Raw genomic sequence first — 22,396 nt, 5'->3', positions numbered from 1 at the left:
CAATTTGAAAAACCCGTTCTTCTTCTCTTGCTCATCCATTCCAGATCCACCCCTCCCTCTATCTTCGTCTCTCATTCACTGATAAGAAACAAAGCACCACACAGTTTTTAGATTCATTTTTTGGTTTATCTTCTACAATAAAAACATACAAAGAGCGCGCACCGCGTCATTTTTATCATCACAGGATCTATGAAATTGTGAGTCCTATAATAAAATGACTTTTGTATGACGAATCGTATATATGACATACTTGATCTTCGGAAATAGACTGACAAATGGGTTAATTGCACGAAATGAAGATCACTCAACTTATTATAGTATAATTGCGGAAAAATCATCAAAATAATTATTTTTTCCATCCACAAACTTTCAAGGAATATATCCTAGAATACTATTTAGCCCAAAAATGGGTGAAGGTTTGGCAAGAGATCATCCTATTTCATTGAAAAATTATTTAAAAGCTAAAAAAAGCTCGTTGACCAAAGTAAACAGCCTCATCAAATATTCCACAAACTTTGGGCTTTGTTTTCTTCACCGGCGATTTCTTTGCTTTTATCGCCAGTTTCTCTGTCACCTGCCATGCATCGTTTTAGGATTTGCGTGTTCTTTCTAACGTGGCTCTGATACCATGTTAAAATTAAGACAGGGACGAAAATTTAGAGAGACAAGAATAATGGGAGAATTCTTTCTGCTTTTCATTCATCATAATGAGTCTAGGGGTGTCAATGGTATGGTTCGGGGGGTTATTTTATAAAATTTATACCATATCAATTTTTCAGTAATATGATTTTTTAGAACCAAAATTAGCCTTTTCGAAACTGTTCCATCATCTCGGTATCGGTACGGTTCGGTTGATTTTCGTTTTTTTTTTTTAGAAAAAGAACATCATGTTACAGTCACTAGTAAAAGTTAAAGACACGATATCATGTATACTTTTATAGGACTTTGACAAAATCTCTCTAGACATTTTTACTATTTAAAGGGTGATGAATCAAAAACATGAAAGATGATAAGAATAAAGATTGATCCCACAAGTGTTAAGCAAAGACAAAAAAAAGTTGTATAATTTAGATCATATGATGGGGCAAAAATCAATCAAGAGAGGACTCAAGAATGGAGTCTACTAATATTAAGTTTCCAATAAGATAAATTTAAAATTAAATGAGAAGAAAGATATTTGATACTTTGTAGCTTTCTATCCAAGATCGTTGGCATACCTTGTAGCTTACAAGCAAGTTACTACTCAAGATGCTAGAACTAATTTAATTTCAATGGGGAGTATTAGAATAGGTTTCAGCGTTGGAACTTTAGGTGTTAATTATATTGCCGGCTTGTAGTCGTATTCATCATCCCGAACTCAAGGCGAAAATATTAATATTTTATTATATTTAAAGTTAATATATAGAATATATTTTACATATACAAACTTATTCAGTACGGTTCGGTATTTTTTCGGTTTATTTTTATAAAATTAAAAATTGATGGGTGTAAATTATTCATGTAATTTTATACATAAAAAAATAAATTTTAAAATAAAACATGAATAATTATATCTTATTCTCTCATATTTTTACGATAGAATCTTACAGGAAAAAGAATATATCGGAAGAATGAAAAATAAGCAAATGCCAAAGAGATAAGAATATATTTCATGGCTGCAACAACAAGTTAATGTTCACAACCCTGAAATTTCACATGTGGGAACTACATAAAGACAACATTGGGAGAAGTTGCAAAATCCACGGGTGTAACCAGCACTTTCATACTCACACCCGTCAAGTGTTGGCATCAAGAAAGAAGTTGTACAATCCACGGGTGTGACCACCACTTTCATACTCACACCCGTCAACTGTTGAAATCCACGGGTATGACCGCCACTTTCATACTCACACCCATCAACTGTTGAAATCCGGTGTGACCGCCACTTTCATACTCACACCCGTCAACTATTGACATCAAGAATGAAGTTGCAAAATTCACGGGCGCGACTACCACTGTCATACTCTCACCCGTCAAGTAAGGTCACAGATGTGAGCACTACTTCAAGGAATGCATTTGTAGGGGGAGATACTATATTTTCCTATAAATAGAGGCATCACTTTGCTTAGAGATAAACGAATCTAATCTTGAGAAAGACATAAGAAATAGTCTTTGCTCTATTTTCTCTTCTTTTTATTTTATATTTGTAGGAGTAGTATTTTATTTTTAATTTCTTTCTTACATACTCCTTAATGGAGTAGTTTCTTTTTATTGAGATAGTTGAAGAAGCTTGGTATGATGTTATAATAATTATCTTTACTTTAATTTTTTTTTCATTTCTTGATATTCAAATCTTTGATCTTGCTTCTTTTAGTCCTTATTCTCACGGAGGGATTAATTCAAGCTAGTTTGTCGATTCAAAAATCTCAATATTATTTCTTTTAGTCCTAATTCTCACAGAGGGATTAATTCAAATAATTTTGTTGGTTTAAAATTGTTATCTTATTTCTTTCGGTCCTAATTCTCATAGAGGGATTGACTCAAATAAGTTTAATGATTTGAGGGGTCTCTATTTTATTTCTTTCAGTTCTAATTCTCGCGGAGGAACTGTGACTCAAATAAGTTTATTGATTTAAGGGCTAATCGCAAGAGGTCTTTATTCCTCATAACACAAATCAAGTCAAAAAAGTTTTCCTATTCTTTTGTGGAATTTACTAGAATAAAATTTTATTATAATTGTACCAAGTGGATTCAATGACTCCCAACTCTTTTCTTTTTAAATTTTCTATTAAGTTGTTTGTTTTATTATAAATTAATTGTTTTATTTTAAGTAATTTATAATTTCAAAACCTCTCATTTCATCAATTTGAATTTCTCAAATAGTAACCAACACAATACACATTGTAGCCTAGGTGGTTCCAATCTCTATGGGACAATATCTTAAACTATACTAGAATTTGATAGAGTATGAGTGAATTTTACTATGCACTTTGGCCTCGTCAAAAATCAACCTAGTTATTCGGTACGATTATAAATCTATATAAAAACTGTCAGTTTTATTTTAAAAAACCTAAAAATCGGTTCAGTTCGGTACGATTCGGTCGGTAAGTCGGTTTTTTGAAAACTATTGACACCCCTAATAATGACCTCCTTATATACAAATAAGGTCCTCATTACCCTAGTCTAATAAGGTAACCCTATTCCAATAGAACTATAAATCTTATATTACCATAATTACAGATTCACCATAAATAAAACCAAATCTATTACAATTAGACTCGAATAGGGTTCCTACCGACCTAAGGTTTTACCAACACACCGATGTGACAGGACCAACTGGTCCGGCCACGTTCGGTCTCAATAGGATGGAATTTTAGGAGATGTTTTACATTATCAATGTAGTTATATATCTCAGTGCCGTTCTTTTCTGTGTTAATTACTAGCTCATGCTTTAGTCCCTTTTTATAGACCGTCAATGATTGGAGTGTTATTTTTTCATAATTTGTTAATGTAAATTCTTTTACAGGATCATTATTATACTTAAACATTTCCCTTAATTTGTGTAGTCAGAAAGGTTCGATAACTTCTGCAGGACTCGGAGTTTCTTTCCTTTTCCTATACAAGTTATAATATATGACAAATTTAAATTAGGATAAAACTATAAGGGCTCGTTTGCTATGAGGAATGAGGGATAAATAATTTCGGGATTAAATTTAAGATGAGTTTATCTACGTGTGGTTGGATAAAATTACGGTATAATTAATCCTGGTATTAGTTATCCCGAGATTGTAGATTTTATCTCTGCGGGAGAGTGGGATAAGTAATTTTGGGATAACTTATATCCCAACCAAACGACCCCTAAGGGGTGGTTTGGTCCAAAACCAGGATATCCCAAAATCAGAATTATAACCTGAATAACTTATCCACCTTATATTTGGAATAAGTTATACCAATATTTCGGTATAAAAATTTAGTTAAGACCTTCAATCAAACACAGAACAAACTTAACCCCAAAATATATACCGATATAACTTACATAATCCATTGAACCAAACTACCTCTATATTTGTTTAACTTGTTATATGATATACCAAGAAATTCCGGCTAACTTGGAAAAGAAGGCGTATAACTGCAAATAAGTATACGTGGACTCACAAAGTGACCAATAAAATCAAACGTCATCACTCACACAGTCACACTGATCATGGGAAACACACTGCAAAACCTCGGCCAAAACCAACCACTCACCTGTGAAATATGTATCAAGCCTATGGTGTTACCCAACAAGAAATTCAAGAACCAAAACCTTTGTTTACATCCCTTCTGTACCGACTGTATCATAAAGTACATCACCGTCAAGCTAGACGACAACATAGGAAATATTCCATGTCCCTATTTAAATTGTAACCACTTTTTCGACCCTGTATCTTGTCGAAATCTATTGACCCCCCAGCTATTTGTTAAATGGTGTGACGTATTATGTGAATGCTCTATTTCAACGTTGTCTCAATGTTACTGTCCGAATCGGAATTGTTCGGCATTGATTTTGGATGAGTGTTGTGGGAATGCTAAGAAATCGAAATGTCCAAATTGTAAAACGTTATTTTGCTTTTAAGTGTAAGGTTCCATGGCACGCTAGGTTAAGTTGCGAAAGCAATGGGGACGTGGCTTTTCATGTGCTTGCTAAGCGTAAAAATTGGAAGAGGTATCCTCGGTGTCGCCACTTTATTGAGCGTAATCAAGGTTGCAAAATTGTCACCTGCAGGTTGGTTTAAGTTGCTTTTTCCTCTCCTCTTCGTCTTTTTTTTTTTTTAAGAAAAAAAATATAAACTTGTTTATTCGTTGCTTAGGGTTATATATGTTAATAGAGATATATGAAAAATCTCATCTTTGCCTGGGATGGATTACAACTTTCGGGGTTTGCATTATACTGTAGTCTGGACGTTTTGGAAATTGTTATGGTATTAATCTAAGAATTAGAGAGCCTTATTAGGGGCTTATCCAACGTTAAGCTTACGGGTTCATGTGAACTCAACAACTTTTTCTTAGACCTTGTATTTGTATTTAAAATCTATTAAATAAATATAACTATTTCATGGTGAACCCCAATGCATATTAAGTTGAGGTCATTTCAGAAATCATAAACTTCAAATTTTTTGAGTCCGCCTCTGAGCGGTAATATAGCCTAAAACCCTATGACGAGCTTTCTAATGTTCACCATATGGAACAGGACGTTGGATGATTAAACAAAAATTCAAAGAGAAAGAGAAGAAGGATTAGGTAGAAACAGTCGTGCAAATATTTAGTATTAAATCAAAAAGACTCCAAATAAAGCAGAAATTTGATTGAAGCATAGTTGATTGATTGATAAGGTTTCAACTCAAGGGGAAGTAATGTGGACACTGGACAGAAAAGGCAGGATTTTGAGTACTTGCTTTTAGTAATTACAACCAGAAGATAAAAAAATGTAATATTGATCCCTCCTCCGCATCCATGGCTCCCTAGTTAAGAGATTTTTAGGACCTATATATCCATCTTCTTATTGGGAAGAGAGTCTTAGAGCAACGGTAAAATTCTCTCTGTGTGACCTATAGGTAACAGGTTGGAGCCGTAGAAGCAGTCCTTTGGTGTTTTCATTAGGGTAGGTTGTCTACATCACACCTCTTAGAGTGCGGCCCTATTCTGCACCCTGCTAACGCGGGATACTTTGTACACCGAGTTGCCCCTTTATATCTTCTTAGTGGCAGTTAAATATCTGCTTGCTAGAATTAGAAAATGGTGCAAATATCGATTATATCTTAATAAATAATTGTATATTTCTGTATTTTCACAAACAGGGAATGAATTGCTAATATGTTGTTGATTAGTGAGCTTCAAGATAAGGCCTGAAAAGTCCTACTCCCTCCGTCCCAAAAAGATTGTCCTATTTTGATTTGACACAAAGTTTAAGAAATAAAGGAAGACTTTTGAAATGTGTGGTCCAAAATAAGCCTTAGATATTTGTGTGGCTGTAAATCATTTTATAAAGTTAAATTGTTTCTAAATATAGAAAGGGGACAATCTTTTTGGGACAGACTAAAAAGGAAAAGAGGACAATCTTTTTGGAACAGAGGGAGTATAATACTTTAGGCCTATAAATCTAGCAATTGTAATTGTTCCACCACAAAATAAGCCCTGAAAAGGCCTCTAGCGATTCTGCTATATATTTGTGTATCTTATCATGATTTAATGTACTCTCCTATGCATTTCTTCCAGTCTTTGATTTTGTTCAGTTCTGAGGCATTATAAAGGCACGCAGGCCTTGAGAAATAAACTATATGTTATGTGAATTAATTTGATTGATATTGTCATACCTTTGCTCTGTTAAAAAAAACTGCACTCTTTCAAGTGTGTTACTTTAAAGTTTAATCTGATTCTCTTTTCGTCTGGATGTAGGTGCGGTGGTGTTTTCTGCTACAACTGCGGAAGACGAGTTTATAATAGGTACTCGTGTGATTGTGATCATTGGTGCTTCACATTATTTAAATGTTTACTGTTTTCTTTGGTTTTCCTAGTTTTCCTTTTCCTTTCCGATATTTCTTTGAGGTTCATTGAGAAACATGAATATTTGCTCGGCGTGTGCACTCGAGGCCGAAAACAAAAACCACAAGGAAGTTTGTACAGACAGATTATTGACTGATGTAGTTGGACCTCCACATTAACATAGTATTCGGATAAAGTAAAAAATAGACTTAGAGCCCGTTTGGCTTAGCTTATAAGTTCTTTGAAAACGAACATAAGTTGTTTTGATTTTTTTGAGTGTTTGAAATGGTGGCCGAACATGGTCGTTTTGTCTTAAAATAAGCCTAAAAAAATAAGTTGGCCCATTTGGTTTAGCTTAAAAAAAACAGCTTATAAGCCCAAAAAAATTAGTTGGGCTACCCCAACTTATTAATTTTTTTGGCTTATAAGCTGCTTTTTTTAAGGAGAAAATTACACCATAGGTCACTATACAAGAACTAAGAACATAAATAGCACAACTTTTCATATTCTACAAAAAGAACACTATTTATTACATTTATAACATTTAAAAATAAATATGTGACAATGGGAATGTCCCCTAAATTAGGGAGTGATATCTTGTTTTTCTTTGTTTTCATTTATCCATCATTTAATAGATAAACCATCATTTATCTCTCCGATTTAAGGATAAACATCTACCAACTTATCTATCTTCTTCAACCAATATATCCTCCATCTCCTATTACTCATTCCTCCATTCTTTCATTTTATTTATAAAAAACATATCCGAAAAATAATTATTATATGAGGTATTACTGCATACAGTATTATTTAGTTCACAAAAAATTATACATCCGAAAAATAATTATTATATGAGGTATTACTACATACAATATTATTTAGTTCACACAAAAAATTATACGAGGTATATAAAATTAATTGTACAAGGTATATAAAATAATTATACAAGGTATAGAAAAACTTTACGAATATTATTCTATGTATAATAATGTATATTATTAATTATACTAGTAATATTATTGATTATATTATCATTGATTATTTCAACAATATAATCAATAATATTATGAGTATAATTATAATAATGTATATTATAATTATACCAGTAATATTTATGATTATAATAATCTATATTACTAATTATACCACTAATATTATGAGTATAATAATAATGATTGAAAAAAAAGATGAATACATATTAAAGAGAGAGAAGGTTGAAAGAAGAGAAAGAAGGTAAAATTACAATTGTAAATAAAAATAATCATTTCTGTACAAGATTCTTTAGAAGAGAGAGAAAGATAATTCCATTGTGCACAAAATCGGGACAAACGAGGAAATTGGAATCATTGCAATTTGTTTGCAATAGAACTCTTATTTAATGTGTCATAGAATGTTAATTACATTTTCCTGCTAACAATATATAAATATTATCGTATCTTTGTCTACTTAAGTTTTTCCCCCTTTTTTAAGCTCATCCGAACAGGTTCTTACTGTTTTTGTCTAATGATATACTCCCTCCACTCACTTCTAGTGTTCCAAAAATAAATTATCACTTTTACTTATCCACTTTTGCATATGTGGCAAAGAGAGTGTAGCCACTCTCTTTTAGGTGTGTGGGGATGAAAAAAATTATAAAATTAGCTCCCAAATAGGTATTTTTCAACCGTTAATTGTCACATAGTCATATACAACGGTTTATTCAGTTGCATTATGTATTTATTCTTGCTCCAGCTTAATATTCAACTTTGCATTTTTAAAATTTATCCATTAAATGCAATGACGATTTGTTATTAGCTCCAACTGTGTTAATTTTTTTTTTCTAGGCCAATTTGAAAAGAAGAAAAAAAAAAAACTTGGCTAGAACTCCATCATTTTAGTAAAATAAAATTAGTTTTGTCAAAAATAATGAAGTACCATCTTTGTATGCCTTCTTTAGATGCAATGTCTATTTATTTCAATTGTGTATTCTCTTATCAGGCAAAAATCAATTGAAAAAAACTTAGAATTCCATTTATTTTAGTCAAATAAAAAAGATCTAACCAAAATAATGAAATTGCAATTGTGTACTTCTTTTCTATTTCTTGTTTAAATGCTATGACTATTTATTTCAACCGTTATTCTTTTCTTTTTGGGGCCAAATTTATTTATTTTTTAAAAATTACTTGGTGAGAGCTTTTTTATTTTTAGTGAAATAATAAGTTTTAGCAGAATAATGAAATTTCATCTGTATAATTTTTATCATATCTTATTTAGATGTAATGACTATCTGTTTCAACAGTGTATTTCTTCTTTTTGGACAAAATTTGAACTTTTTTGGGCCAAAATATCATTATTTTTTAGCCAAAATAAGTTTTGTTTGCCTAAAACGTGGAGTTCTAGCAAAAGCAAATTACTAATTTGACCTGCAAAAAATATAGAAAAAAATAATAAATCTTAAAAAGTAACCAAAAAAATATTAAAAATGCCACGTGGACAAAAAATTCAAGTGGGAGGTGAGTGTATCTCACTCTCTTAGGATGAGATCGTGCGGGGGCAAAGACTATCAAGAAGATTACTGATAATTTAAGGAGGATCTGAATAAAACACTCCAAATTTAAAATCAAGTCTCAACTCTCAACAACTATAATGCATCAAGACTTCAATAGACCTCTAATATCTAGCGATAAAATTCGACTTCTCAATCACTAAAACTTAAAAGATGATCTGTTGAATAAGATTCTTTACTGATGTTTCCTGACTATTTTAGTTCATTATTTCTTTGATTTTTCATTTACCAATTTTCAATTTAAAAGATGCGATTGTTAGCATCCACAACTTTGATTTCATTACCAAGCAAAAGGGTGATTTTAATACTTGTCGCATCTTCGAATTCCTGTCAAGACCAAAAGATTAAGAAATTAAGGTACGAAATGAATAAACAAAAAGGAGCTGTCCTTTCAAAATTCGTTGAATTTCTAGGCACCTATTGTGCAGCTTATGCATAAAAACAATAATTATATTTTCCTTATATTTTCAAAATCTAAGCTACAATTTAACAGTTCGGGTCATAATTTTCAAACCTGTGACTCAAAATACCAGAATGTCTGATTACTTTGAATATATGAACTAGTACAAAATATCTCTTTTGCTTGATGAAATGAAAAGGACGGGAATAACCTAACAAACCCCCCACCCCCACCACCATCCATATGGTGGTTTAACTTAAAGCCAAACCTGTGACTTAATTTTTTTTAAAGAAAATATTATCATATATATTTTTATTTAAAGTCTACTTTTCTAGCTTTTTTAGATGTCAAGTCATTTATAACCAATTTGTTTTATAACCAATTTGTTCTAATAATTTCAATCGATAATATAGTTAATTAATTCAATCTCTCTTGAGACATTGTTGATCTTAGATAAGATTTTATCAATTTTAATTTTAAAAATTTCTTTCGGTTGAAGCAACCGTTTATATATAAAATACACCTTTAAAAAAAAAAAATGGGACCCAAAAAAAATTGGCCAACTTTATCTATCAATATCACGAAAAAAAAAAAAAAACAAGTACAAAAAATAGCTATTCCTTTGGAATATGGATTGCGAAATAAGAAGTTAAAATTAAATTAAATTAATGAACATATCTATCCAAGCTCCAATGATAACTTTGCATTAGCATCTTTGAATATAAATGGTCAATAGTTGCGGTGATTTTTTTGGATTTACATAGACTGGCCACGATCTATCAATATCACACATACTAATTGGGCTAAAAATATAAAAAGAAGTACTAATTGATAACCAGGACATTGTATTCACACTTTTACACAGAGTATTGTGTCCTTTCTTTTAATTTCCACAGTATGCTTTCTAATATTGACTTCGATAATATTGATGAAAAACTAAACATATATAGGCCACGCAATTTCCTTGACAGGAAAAAAGAGATGACACTAGACTATCTCATATTCAACTAGTTGCATAAATATGTGAATTCTTGAAAACCAGGTTTTAGATTCTCTTTTCCAATAAAACGGAATGAATGCATTGACTTGAAGTGGTGAATCCTAATGAGATGATTTTGTAGGTTTGAATTTTGTATACCTTAACGAAGGAGCACGATGGAAATATCTCATTATTGCTCGACGCCTTGCTTGAATGACTCGAAAATAGGGACGGATTTAAGATTTGAAATTTATTAATTCGTATAACGATCTCAAGTTATAGTACAATATTAATAAATGGGTTCATACGAGAATATCATACCAATTATACTTCTGAGCTTTTTGAAAAGTCATATTCTAGAAAGAAATAGCACATTATTAATCCGCGAGTATCACGTATAGCTTAATCTTTAATATTCCCTCGTGTCGTTAATTATCCTTCTCTGGGAGCCATTATTCTGGTCTTTTAGTGTTAGCTAAGTTGCTATTAACACATCAGAATAAAGGTCGTATCATTAATAAAATAAGATTTTTAACTACTAGTGTAGTCTTACATGTTATAACATGGTACCATACTTAGTTTTATCAAAGTTACATGTTATACTTATATGTCTGTAGTCTTGCATGTTATAACATGGTACCATACTTAGTTTTATCAAAGTTACATGTTATACTTATATGTCATTCTTTTCTTACATTGTACAATAGAATAGGTATAAGAACAAACAGACCGCACTTTTACTAGAATTAGTTTCCATACTGAACAAAAGAATTAATCTTGATGAGATCCAAGTCTTGGCACAGGTCCAGCATGTTCAAGAATCAAGATCAATGTTCAAATAATTAAAGAGAATATATAATCTAATTAGAATAAGTTATCTTTGAGGATGAAGATAATAGACAACTAATGAAATCCACAAAACTACACGTTTATAATCCAATAATATATAGTAGTAGTATCTCAACTCTCAAGTTGCATTTGCCAGCTTCTTGTATAGATATTTCTCTATCCACTTGGGCGGTTGGGCTCCCACATCAAATTTCTGAAATAATTACCTTCAGACAATTGAAAGTAGAAAAAACTATTCAGAGTTTCTACCTATAAATAGCAACTCATTTCATCATCTCAAACACCAAGCAAACAACATTTTCACTACTAATTAGCCACATTCAATTGTTGAGAGAGCTAATAACTTTGAAAAATGGCTAAGTCTGCTATATCCTCCATTGCTCTTGTTCTCACATTGAACATCCTCTTCTTCACTATGGTTAGTTCCACTAATGTCCCATGCCCACCACCCCCACACCCAAAGCCCCAACCTACCCCTACACCCTCCACCCCCGCTACCCCCTCTACCCCATCAACAAAGGGTAAGTGCCCAATAGACGCACTAAAGCTAAATGTGTGTGGAAATTTATTGAATCATTTGGTTCACCTTGTTATTGGAAGTAGCTCAGCTAAAACTCCATGTTGCTCTCTAATTCAAGGACTTGCTGATCTTGATGCTGCTGTTTGCCTTTGCACTGCTATTAAAGCCAACGTGTTGGGAATTAATCTGAATGTTCCTCTTTCCCTCAGCTTGCTTCTCAACAACTGTGGAAAGAATGCACCCAACAACTTCCAATGCGCATAAGACATTTCCCAATTCATCTTTCTTTCAGTTCCAGAAAATTTCCAATTCATATTTCAGTGTGTTTTTGGTTTGTATGCTTATACTAGTTGCTTATTTTCAAATGAAGTATACTTTTTGTTCTAATTGGTGAGAAGGGAGGCAATTAGTTGCCTTCTTTTCGCTGTATCCGATTTTCATGAAATAAATGATATCTTTTGGAGTTTATATGTAACATGTTTGATATAAAGACATACATGGAGTACTACTAATGGGCTAAAGTTCTTCTTCTCTGCATGTTACTACTACTATGATCAGACATTTAAATCTCCTTATAGTTAGTAGTACTATTCTTTTTAGTGATTGTTACAACACTAGAGTACATGTCAGGTGATATTATGTCAGATTTTATTCCTTTTTTAAGTTTCTTACCTATTTTAGCTTATTTTTGCATGGAATTAATGTGTAACAACTTTTCAAAACCCCTCACTCTGTCTTCCTCTCTCCTTCAATTATAAGAAACAAAGCACAACACACAATTTTTAGATTCATTTTTTGGTTTTGTCTTCTAGACTCCTACAATAAAAACATACAAAGAGCACGCACCCACGTCACATCTATCATCACAGGACCTATGAAATTGTGAGTCCTATAATAAAATGACTTTTTTATGACGAATCATATATATGACATACTTGATCTTCGGAAATAGACTGACAAATGGGTTAATTGCACAAAATTAAGATCACTCACCTCTGTTGTACCAGTTACCGTGCCTACGGTAAACGCTGAGTAACTAAGTGCGAAGCGGATATTTGCTGAAAGCATAACTTTTTATAGTATAATTACGGAAAAATCATCAAAAAAAATTAAATTTTCTATCCACAAACTTTCACGGAATATATCGTAGAATATGATTTAGCCCAAAAATCGGTGAAGGTTTGGCAAGAGATCACCCTATTTTATTGCAAAATTATTTAAAACTAAAAAAGCTCGTTGACCAAAGTAAACGCCCTCATCAAATATTTCTTAAATAATTTTGTTTTAAATTTAAAATATTACATGCGATATATAGTTTTTTTAAAACAGTCTTAAAATATATAAAATTTATTTTAAAAAAACACGAGGAATTGATATTTCAATTACACGAAAAAGTTGACTGTATCAACTCTTAACCATCGCATACTCAGAACTTGTCATTGTTTTGGCAGAAAGAGTAAAATAAAGAGGTTAGTGAGTAAAACCCTTGTAGACTCGTATTAAGAAAAAGACGAGAAAAAGGAAATAATAAGAATCAAATCTCACTATGAAAGACTCCTGCTAATACTTTTGGTCTAGAAGTCTCGATATTTCACACAATAGCTCCTAAGATGTATGTTATATAATAGGGTTTGGATCCCCTCCAGTGATTTATGCTTCAGTAATGCTCAATACCTATCTTGATAGACGCCACGTTTTCCTACGTACAAATTTAGTGGCCCGATTGCATATGTCCTTCTCCACCCAGGTAACATTCTTTTTCTCTACCCAAACAAAGAACGAAGATATAGAAACGTCTGGCGTAAGCTCTTCCATTTTTTTGGAGTCAAATATTCCCAATATTTTCCTTCTCTTTGTTTTCAATTCCATAATAGCATGGAAGTTGGCAACGGTGAGACTCACCTTATTTCTTTTAGAGCAACATCTTGGAAATGTTGGTAGTGTATGTTGTAGGGGAAAAGAGTTATCGAGCAGATGATTTTTCTTTTCTGCTACACTCCTAATAAAAGCTGTTGAGCTCAAACAAAAAAACATGCCTATCAGAATTGAGATTTTTATAGTGAATCTGATTATCGAATTTAAAGTGGAAATTTAACTAAGGAAAGCTTTTCATTAGTCTGGGTAATTGCGTTCTAGTTCTGTCATCTGTGTGGCTACTTCCGATATCTTTTTTGGGTAGAGAAAAAGAGTGTTAAAATTTGTAGGAACACCTGGCTTCTATGAAGATGGGTATTGAGCATTACTGGAGCATATGTTAGAAGACTGTGTTCAAAAATCTGTAAAGCAAAAATTGGAAAATCCTTTAAAATGCAGAAACTGGAAAGTATTCGAGACCACAGAATTCACTGTGTATCCTTAAGGAATTTAATTCCCTCACTGTATCCAAGGAGATGATAGATTACTTCCTCCCAGGATAAAACAGATATACCTATTGTTGATGGCGTAGCAGTACCTCAAACCCCACCAACATTTTCAAAAAGATTATCAATTAAATCATTTGAACGAAGCCGAAGTCGAGCGACGACGCAAGGGAGTCCTCCTCTCAACTTTTTTTGAGCTAGAAGATATGCTTCTATATATAAGCACACATATGTTACTTTCCACTAGGGGTGTCAATGATTTTCAAAAAACTGACGTAACTGACCGAATCGTACCATACCGAACCGATTTTAGGTTTCCTCTAATAAAACCGACGGTTTTTATAAAAATTTATAACCATACCGAATAATTGGGTTCGTTTTTAATTTTATAAAAATAAACCGAAAAAATACCGAACCGTACCGAATACATTTATATGTGCAAAATATATTCTATATATTATATTTAAATATAATAAATATTAAAATTTTCGTCTTGAGTTCGGGATGATAAAGTAATTAACACCTAAAGTTCCAACTCTAAAACCTATTATACTACCCCAATTGAAATTAAATTGGTTCTAGCGTCTCAAATAATAACTAGCTACTCTTATTGAATACTTAATCTTAGTAATCTCAGTTCTTGAGTCCCATCTTGATTAATTTTTGCCCCCTCGTGCGATATAAATTATACTTTTTGTCCTTACGTAACACTGTTTTACACTACCGTAAAATAGTGAGATCAATTTTTATTCTCGTCGTCTTTCATGTTTTCTTGATTTATCACCTTTTAAATAGTAAAAATGTCTAGAACTTTAGCCAAAGTCCTATTGAAATATGCATGATATCGAGTCTTTAACTTTTACTAGTGACTATGACATGATGCTGCTTTGTTTTAAAAAAAAACGAAAATTAACTGAACCGTACCGATACCGAAGAAAAACCGAGATGATGGGACGGTTTCGAAAAGTCTAATTTTGGTTCTACAAAATGAAATAACCGAAAAATATGTATGGTATAAATTTTATAAAATAACCGCCCGAACCGTACCATTGACACCCCTACTTTCCACTGCCAATGTGGGAGAAATACCGCTTGAAAAAATTACTTTTCAAAATTTTTTCCCCCCAATTTTATTTCCCTCAATTTCCCAATTCACACCACTTCATCTTTAAAGCCCAACCATTTGACGGTCTTTAAAACCCAACAGCATAAATCACTGAACGGGACCCAAACCCATTATAATCGTCCAAAGAAGGTGAGCATGGATTTCGCTGAATTAACTACCCCAAAATGCTTACCAGTAAGTCATAATCCTTGCTTATCTTATAAGAAAAAAAAAAAGGTTATCTAACTCCTCTGGGACTCGATTCCTTTTCCTATAAAGTTATTGTAAATTGCATATGATAAATTTAAATTAGCATAACTACATTTATTAAAGGGCAAAGGGTCAAACTTACCCTCTAAGTATGATTTATAGTTTAAATTTGCCCTCCGTCAAAGTTTGGAATCAAATTTGTCCTTCTTGTTAGGATACTTGATGAAAGCCCACATCACAGCAAAAAAATAGCCACGTTGGATCCACATCAAATCCACTTAGACAACTCATACCCAACCCAATAAACCCATAACCCGACCCGTATCTCCATCCCATAAATATTCTTTCAACCCTAGTTCATTTTTTTTTCTCCAGAAAGAGAGGGAAATCACATTGATTATGTTTAGTGTCTTTGTTGTCACGACCCAACCGGAGGGCCATGACGGGCACCCGGAGCTAACCTACCGAGCACCTCAAAAAAAGTACATCTCATAATCATCTCTGAGTGGGCCATAAAGCTAACTCATAAATGTCATAATCCGCAAGGGACACAAGCCCAAAACTGTATATGTATAAATGTCATCAAACTGATCTTAAGTACATAAGCCGACAAGGCTATCAAAATATGATGATACAACAAAGTATAGACTAAGATGATCATAGAACCTCTAACCGTACATATCTGTCTATGAGCCTCTACTAGAGTGCATAACCTAATAAGGACGGGACAGGACCCCGCCATGTCTATATATATATATATATATATATATATATATATACACACACACAAAAGAAATATACCAGCTGAACTGTAGCTCCAAAACAAATGGAGCGCTCCTGTAATATCGCTGATGAAGCAGCCGAGGGGTCCAGTCCGTCTCCCTGTCTACGTGCGGGCATGAACGCAGCGTCTGCAACAAAAAGGACGTCAGTACGAATAATGTACTGAGTATGTAAAGCATGAGTAACAACATAATGAAAGTATGAAGATAACATAATATAAAAGAGATCAACCTATGCCTCTAAATGCCTTTTTAAGGCGGATGTCATGCATGCTTAACTTTTAAAAAAACTTTTTCATACATACATATATATAGTATCCTGCCCGGCCATTTAGGCTCGGTGTTATATATATAGGATCTGCCCAGCCATTAAGGCTCGGTGTTATATATATATATATATATATATATATATATATATATATATATATATATATATATATATATATATATATATATCTCGCCGGCCATTAAGGCTCGGTGTCACATATATAGTATCTTGCCGGCCATTAAGGCTCGGTGTTATCATCATCCCTCGTCCGGGGCATCCGTGTCACAGGTAACATCATAAATTGTCCACTGCAGTGGTGTTCACATCTACGTGCTTGCTCAGCCGACTATAGCGCGGCGCGGTGTGAGAAAATACATACATATAGATAAAGCATGCATAAGAGCCCAAATAAAAGCTATAAATCTATCGAAGTAACGTAAGGTCAGTAAACCTCTGATTATCATTATGGAACTATCATCATGAGCATATCTCACCTTGAAAGAACAAAATCATAAGATGAGATCAACATCAATAATAAGATTAATAACCATAATAATCAGGAGATAACAATCAACAATATCATAAGAACATCAAGAACATATGCTTCTAATATTTCGAAGATAGGAATCATTATGGACATCTTTTATGTAAGCTCAAAACAATGGAATCATGCCTTAAGAAAGAAAGGGACAGCCTTAGCATACCTTTTCGTCTCCTTAACTACTTAACGCTTATCCTTCCGAATTTGCAAATCTACATTCAAGATAATTCGCACCAAGGTTAACTCAGTGAAATGCTTATGAGGTCAAACCAAGCTATTACGTAAGCTAACGAAATTTGGGCAGCATTTCCCCTTACTCTCCAATCACCTCAACATATACAACAACCCACAATAACAATATCAAGTTTACAAAAGTCCTTGAATACTCCTTTCACTGCCCATACAAAGATTATACACCAAACAACCCAAAGTATACTAATATACAATAACATTATACACTTCCTTTCTTCCAAATTAAGGAGCATAATCTCATCAACATCAACAACATTAGATATTATCCATATACATGGAAATTGGCTCAACAACACAGCCACAACATGCTCAAAATAGTCCATGAACTCAATAACTACAACACAACCCTTTATGACCTTTTTCCCATAACTATTTAAGACTTGCTAAACCTTCAAATCAACTCGACATAAGAGACAAGATGAAGAACAAACCTTATACTTGAAGAACTTCAACTCACACAACTTGCTTCAAGACCAAACTCACCACAACATCACATAGAAGCAAGAACAATCGCTTTTCAGGAACTAGTTTAGCGTAATCGTATTGAATTCTTGATCAATAGGGCTATAAGTGCGTAGGGAGTATGTTGAGAAGTTTCTAGAGCCCTTGGAAGTGTTGAATGATGAAAAAAATGGGGTTGATGGGCTATTTATACCCCTTTAAAGTCGGTTCCACCGACTCCAAATTTGGCCTTCACGTTCACGAGGCCTTTGGCTCGCGTTCGCGAAGAGCCACTGCCAGCCAATTTTGAAATGTCCATAACTTTCTACTCCAATGTGATATCTACGAACGGTTTATTGTATTGGAAAGAAGACTTGCTGAACTTCAGTTTACATAGGTTATGGATTCCGTAACTCCTCGTATTCTAGGAGATATACCTCTCTAAAATTGACCCAAAATTTCTATCCAAAATTCTACCAAATTTTCGACAAACTTATTTTCTTCAATTTGCTTGTTCCCGGAACCTTTAGACACTTGCTTAACACTTTTTAAGAGTCTTCCCTAACCTTATAAAGATTGCATGACCTCTCCGAGCTTACGTTAGTTTACTCACAACACAAATAACGCAAAAATTTTCGAGGCGTAACATTTGTTTTGGTGCATAGCCTCTCATTTATACTTGTTTTTTATAGCACAATATGAAGTTGAGGTATATGCAGTCAAAGATAAAGTTAGTCAACTTGGTGAACCAAAGTTGCTGGCTTTGTAATGCCTTCGTTCCTAGTCTCTGCTTGCGGCTCTTGACAAAAAAAATTAACATCGTGAGGAGAAGAATTCTTGAAATATTGATTTTCATTGAAGAACACTAATTGAGGACTTCAGGTTGAAATATAACCATGTCAATTTTGGATTTCGTTGCTACTAACTTATAGTTCAGTAAAGAAGTAGGGTTGAAAGAATATTTATGGGATGGGGATACGGGTCGGGTTATGGGTTTATTAGGTTGGGTATGAGTTGCCTACGTGGATTTGATGTGGATCCCACGTGGCTATTTTTTTGTTGTGATGTGGACTTTCATCCATTAAAGGGCAAATATATCAAGTATCCTAATGGGGAGGGCAAATTTGATCCCCAAACTTTGACGGAGGGCAAATTTAAACTATAAAACATACTTTGAGGGTAAATTTGACCCTTTGCCCTTTATTACATAATACTCCATTTGCTTAACTTGTTTTGATATAACTTGGAAAAGAAGGCGTATAACTGCTGATAAGTATACGCGGACTCACAAAAGTGGAGGAAAAAAAGAAAGGAAAAAGAAGCAAACACTTATCACTCACAGTCACACTGATCATGGGAAACACACTGCAAAAACTCACCCAAAATCAATCGCAACAAAACCAAGAAAACGAATTGCAAGTAGTGACAACATTAGCAACATTCCATGTCCCTCTTTAAATTGTAACCAATTTTTCGACCCTATATCTTGTCGAAATCTAGTGAACCCCCAGCTATTTGTTAAATGGTGTGACGTGTTGTGTGAGTCTACTGTTTTAAGGTTAGCTCAATGTTATTGTCCGAACCGGAATTGTTCGGCTTTGATTTTGGATGATTGTTGTGGGCATAATGTGAAGAAATCGAAGTGTCCAAATTGTAAAACGTTGTTTTGCTTTAAGTGTAACCTTCTATGGCACGCTGGGTTACGCTGTGGACGCAATGGGGATTTGCTTTGCGCCTGCTTGCTAAGCGTAAAAAGTGGTAGAGGTGTCCTCGTTGTGGAACTTAATCAAGGTTGCAAAATTGTCACCTGCAGGTTAGTTTATTGTCTCTTAAATTTAAATAAATTCTCGTTATTCTTTGCTTATAGGTTTATATGTTAATAAAACCTCAGCTTTTAATTGGGATGGATTACAACTTCTGGGGTTTGGATTATACCGGAATCTGGACCTTTTGCAAATTGTTTTGGTATTAATGGAAAAATTTGTAAACCCTGATAGTAGTATTGAGTTTGCTAGTTTTGTTTTGTTGAGAAGAATTTGGGAGTGCTAAAAGATGAAATTGCATGAATTGTCCTTCAAATGGACTGGTCTTTAATTTTTTCTCTTTGAATGGCTTTGTCTTAAACTCTTGCCCTTTAGCAATCCAACTTATAACTAATGGGACATAAGTTCTTTACCGGCAACAGTCATATGGCATAACTTTTGGGATATTATAATGCAATAAAATGTACTTATGTCCTGCCAAAAAGTTGTTTGTTATGAGGGCCAAAAACTAAAGACCAACATAAAATTGGGGCTAAAGTGCCAATGCCTAAAATCCTATGGTGGGATTTCGATGGCACAGTTTTTAAATGAATTTGATCATGTGGGTGTGAATTGTGGTTTTCTGTTGCTACATGTTTGCAGTTAATGCATCCTTTCAAACACATTTTTTATGTGAATTTTCAAGCTTCCACAATATCGTCCAGGAAAAAAGAGTTTACTGCTCAATTAACCTAAGCCATCTTCTTAAGAAACACGGATTGGGCCCTATTCAGGGCCTTGTCTGATGTATTTGGGCCTCCACGTTAAGTAAAAGGAAATAGACTTCCTGTTTTTGTCTAATGATGCTCATACATAAAAGTCATTTTCGTTTCAATTTTTCTTGATTTTGTTAGGTGCACAGTGCATTTAATTTTTTTTTTTCGAACAAGAAATGTAGCTCTTTTTTGTACAAGAGGAAAAAGTGTATTTAAACAGAGTTTCGGAAAGCTACGTCAATATTCTTGAAAAACTGCGGCAGAAAGTTACGAGAGTGCATATAGTTTTTGTGGTACATGCATAATTCTTTTTTTCTTTTTCTTTTTGATTTGTATGAAATTTCAATCTTGTGTTTGAACTTTGTAGTAATAGGTCAATTATATTAAGCAAAACGTATTGTCCAATAGGGTACATTTTACACGAACTTTGAATATTCTCATGATAAAAAAATAAAAATAAATAAATAAATAAAAAAATATGCTCATGATATGTAACATTTCTTTTTCTATCGCAGTCTCTTCTTTGGAATCTTTCTCCAATTAAAGACTTGGATATTACTCCAAACAGCACAGGTGTATACTCTTTCAAAAATATCATGTACTAACTTTCTTCTTCCATCACAGGCTGAGTCGCAAGTTAAACTTAAGTACTTTTTTAAATTCAAATTGAAATCGCTGTCGTATGCTCTTTGAGTCTTTTGTTTAAGCATAAATTGTGGAGTACTCTGTTCGATCTTTTCTTGATTATTTGTCAAAAACATAAATGGTTAACTTTCTGTTTCCTCCCTGTAACTTAAAATTTCAGAGGAAAAATGAATTGGTAATGTCTGAAATCAATTGAATAAGTAATTTGTTAGCATATTAATATCATAAGCGGCAAGCCAGTGAATTGGTATTAAGGGGTTGTTTGGTTGGTGATTAGAGGTATACAAGTATTAGTAATGTAGTGATTAGTTATGAGATTAGCTATGCATGGTTTAGTTATTTCATCTCTTACCCTGCATAAAATAATACATATATTCCGTCATAACTTATACATTTATTAGTTACACATGACTCTAAATAGCTAACCAAACACCACATTTGGTGTATTTAGCAAAAAAATACTACCAAACATGGTACAAGTTATGCATGATTTAATGCATGAACAAATCACATCTTAAGCGAGTGAAGAGATAGTTATGCAAGGATTAGTTATTCCTGTAGTTATTCATGTACTGTAGTTAGTCCATTTTCTACCCTGTATAAAATAATATATAGATTTTATTTATACATGAATTAGTTATATGGAAAAGAAAAACATGAACTCTACTTTTAGCAATGCTATGAGTGAAGAGATAGTTATGCAAGGATTAGTTATTCCTGTGTTAGCTATTCATGTACTGTAGTTAGTCCATTTTCTACCCTGTATAAAATAATATATAGATTTTATTTATACATGTATTAGTTATATGGAAAAGAAAAACATGAACTCTACTTTTAGCAATGCTATGTTTTATGTGGAAAAAAAAAAATCAACCAGACATTATATAACTTAGGCTAAATTCTATGTGAAAGTTATTTTTCCCCATTTTGTATCAAAATAATGTATAAAGTTATGCTAGTTGTAATAGATAACTCCTCTCGAATGCCCTGCATCTTAATGGCATTAACTTTACTGATGCAAACAAAAGCCTATAATAAGATAACGATTAGAGATAAAGAGGCCCCATGCATACAATAAATATTCACCTTAAGTTTGTTACGTGCACGTTCATTTTTATTTATGCTTGCTTATGACTACTACTAACCTGCCTGCTTTATTCAGATGTTGATCTAAAACTTGTCTCATTTGATTACTCTTGCCTAATATATTTGTTTTAATTATAAGGCCAAATTGATTGACTGAAAAATAGCTAAATTTTGTCTTAAAATTTAAATCTAAATCAAATTGACAGAGTTAAAATGGATAATTAGACTCGATTGATAATTCAATTGAATTTACAGATCAGAAAATTATTTCATGACTGGAACCTCAAATAATATTTAAGAGTAGAACATTGGCTTGCTCAGTGTACGTGGCTACATATTGTGTGGTATACATTGGAAAAAAAAATAGCTCTTGAAATGAGGGATATACGGGAAA

The 22,396-nt window shown here is 33.1% G+C and overlaps 1 protein-coding gene and 1 pseudogene across 1 annotated transcript; both read left to right on the top strand.

Annotated features, from left to right (window-relative positions):
* Positions 1 to 4,183: 4,183 nt before the first annotated feature.
* LOC132031839 (E3 ubiquitin-protein ligase RSL1-like) lies at positions 4,184 to 6,658 on the top strand (annotated as a pseudogene).
* Positions 6,659 to 11,523: 4,865 nt separating this feature from the next.
* LOC132030414 (14 kDa proline-rich protein DC2.15-like) lies at positions 11,524 to 12,262 on the top strand. Its single transcript, XM_059420037.1, has one exon. It carries the CDS (start codon positions 11,627 to 11,629, stop codon positions 12,056 to 12,058), a length of 432 nt encoding a protein of 143 aa, XP_059276020.1. The 5' UTR covers positions 11,524 to 11,626; the 3' UTR covers positions 12,059 to 12,262.
* The last annotated feature ends 10,134 nt before the right edge of the window (positions 12,263 to 22,396 follow it).

Source organism: Lycium ferocissimum, chromosome 9, assembly GCF_029784015.1.
Source record: "Lycium ferocissimum isolate CSIRO_LF1 chromosome 9, AGI_CSIRO_Lferr_CH_V1, whole genome shotgun sequence".
Taxonomy (NCBI): domain Eukaryota; kingdom Viridiplantae; phylum Streptophyta; class Magnoliopsida; order Solanales; family Solanaceae; genus Lycium; species Lycium ferocissimum.
This window is presented reverse-complemented; position numbering and strand designations above follow the sequence as displayed.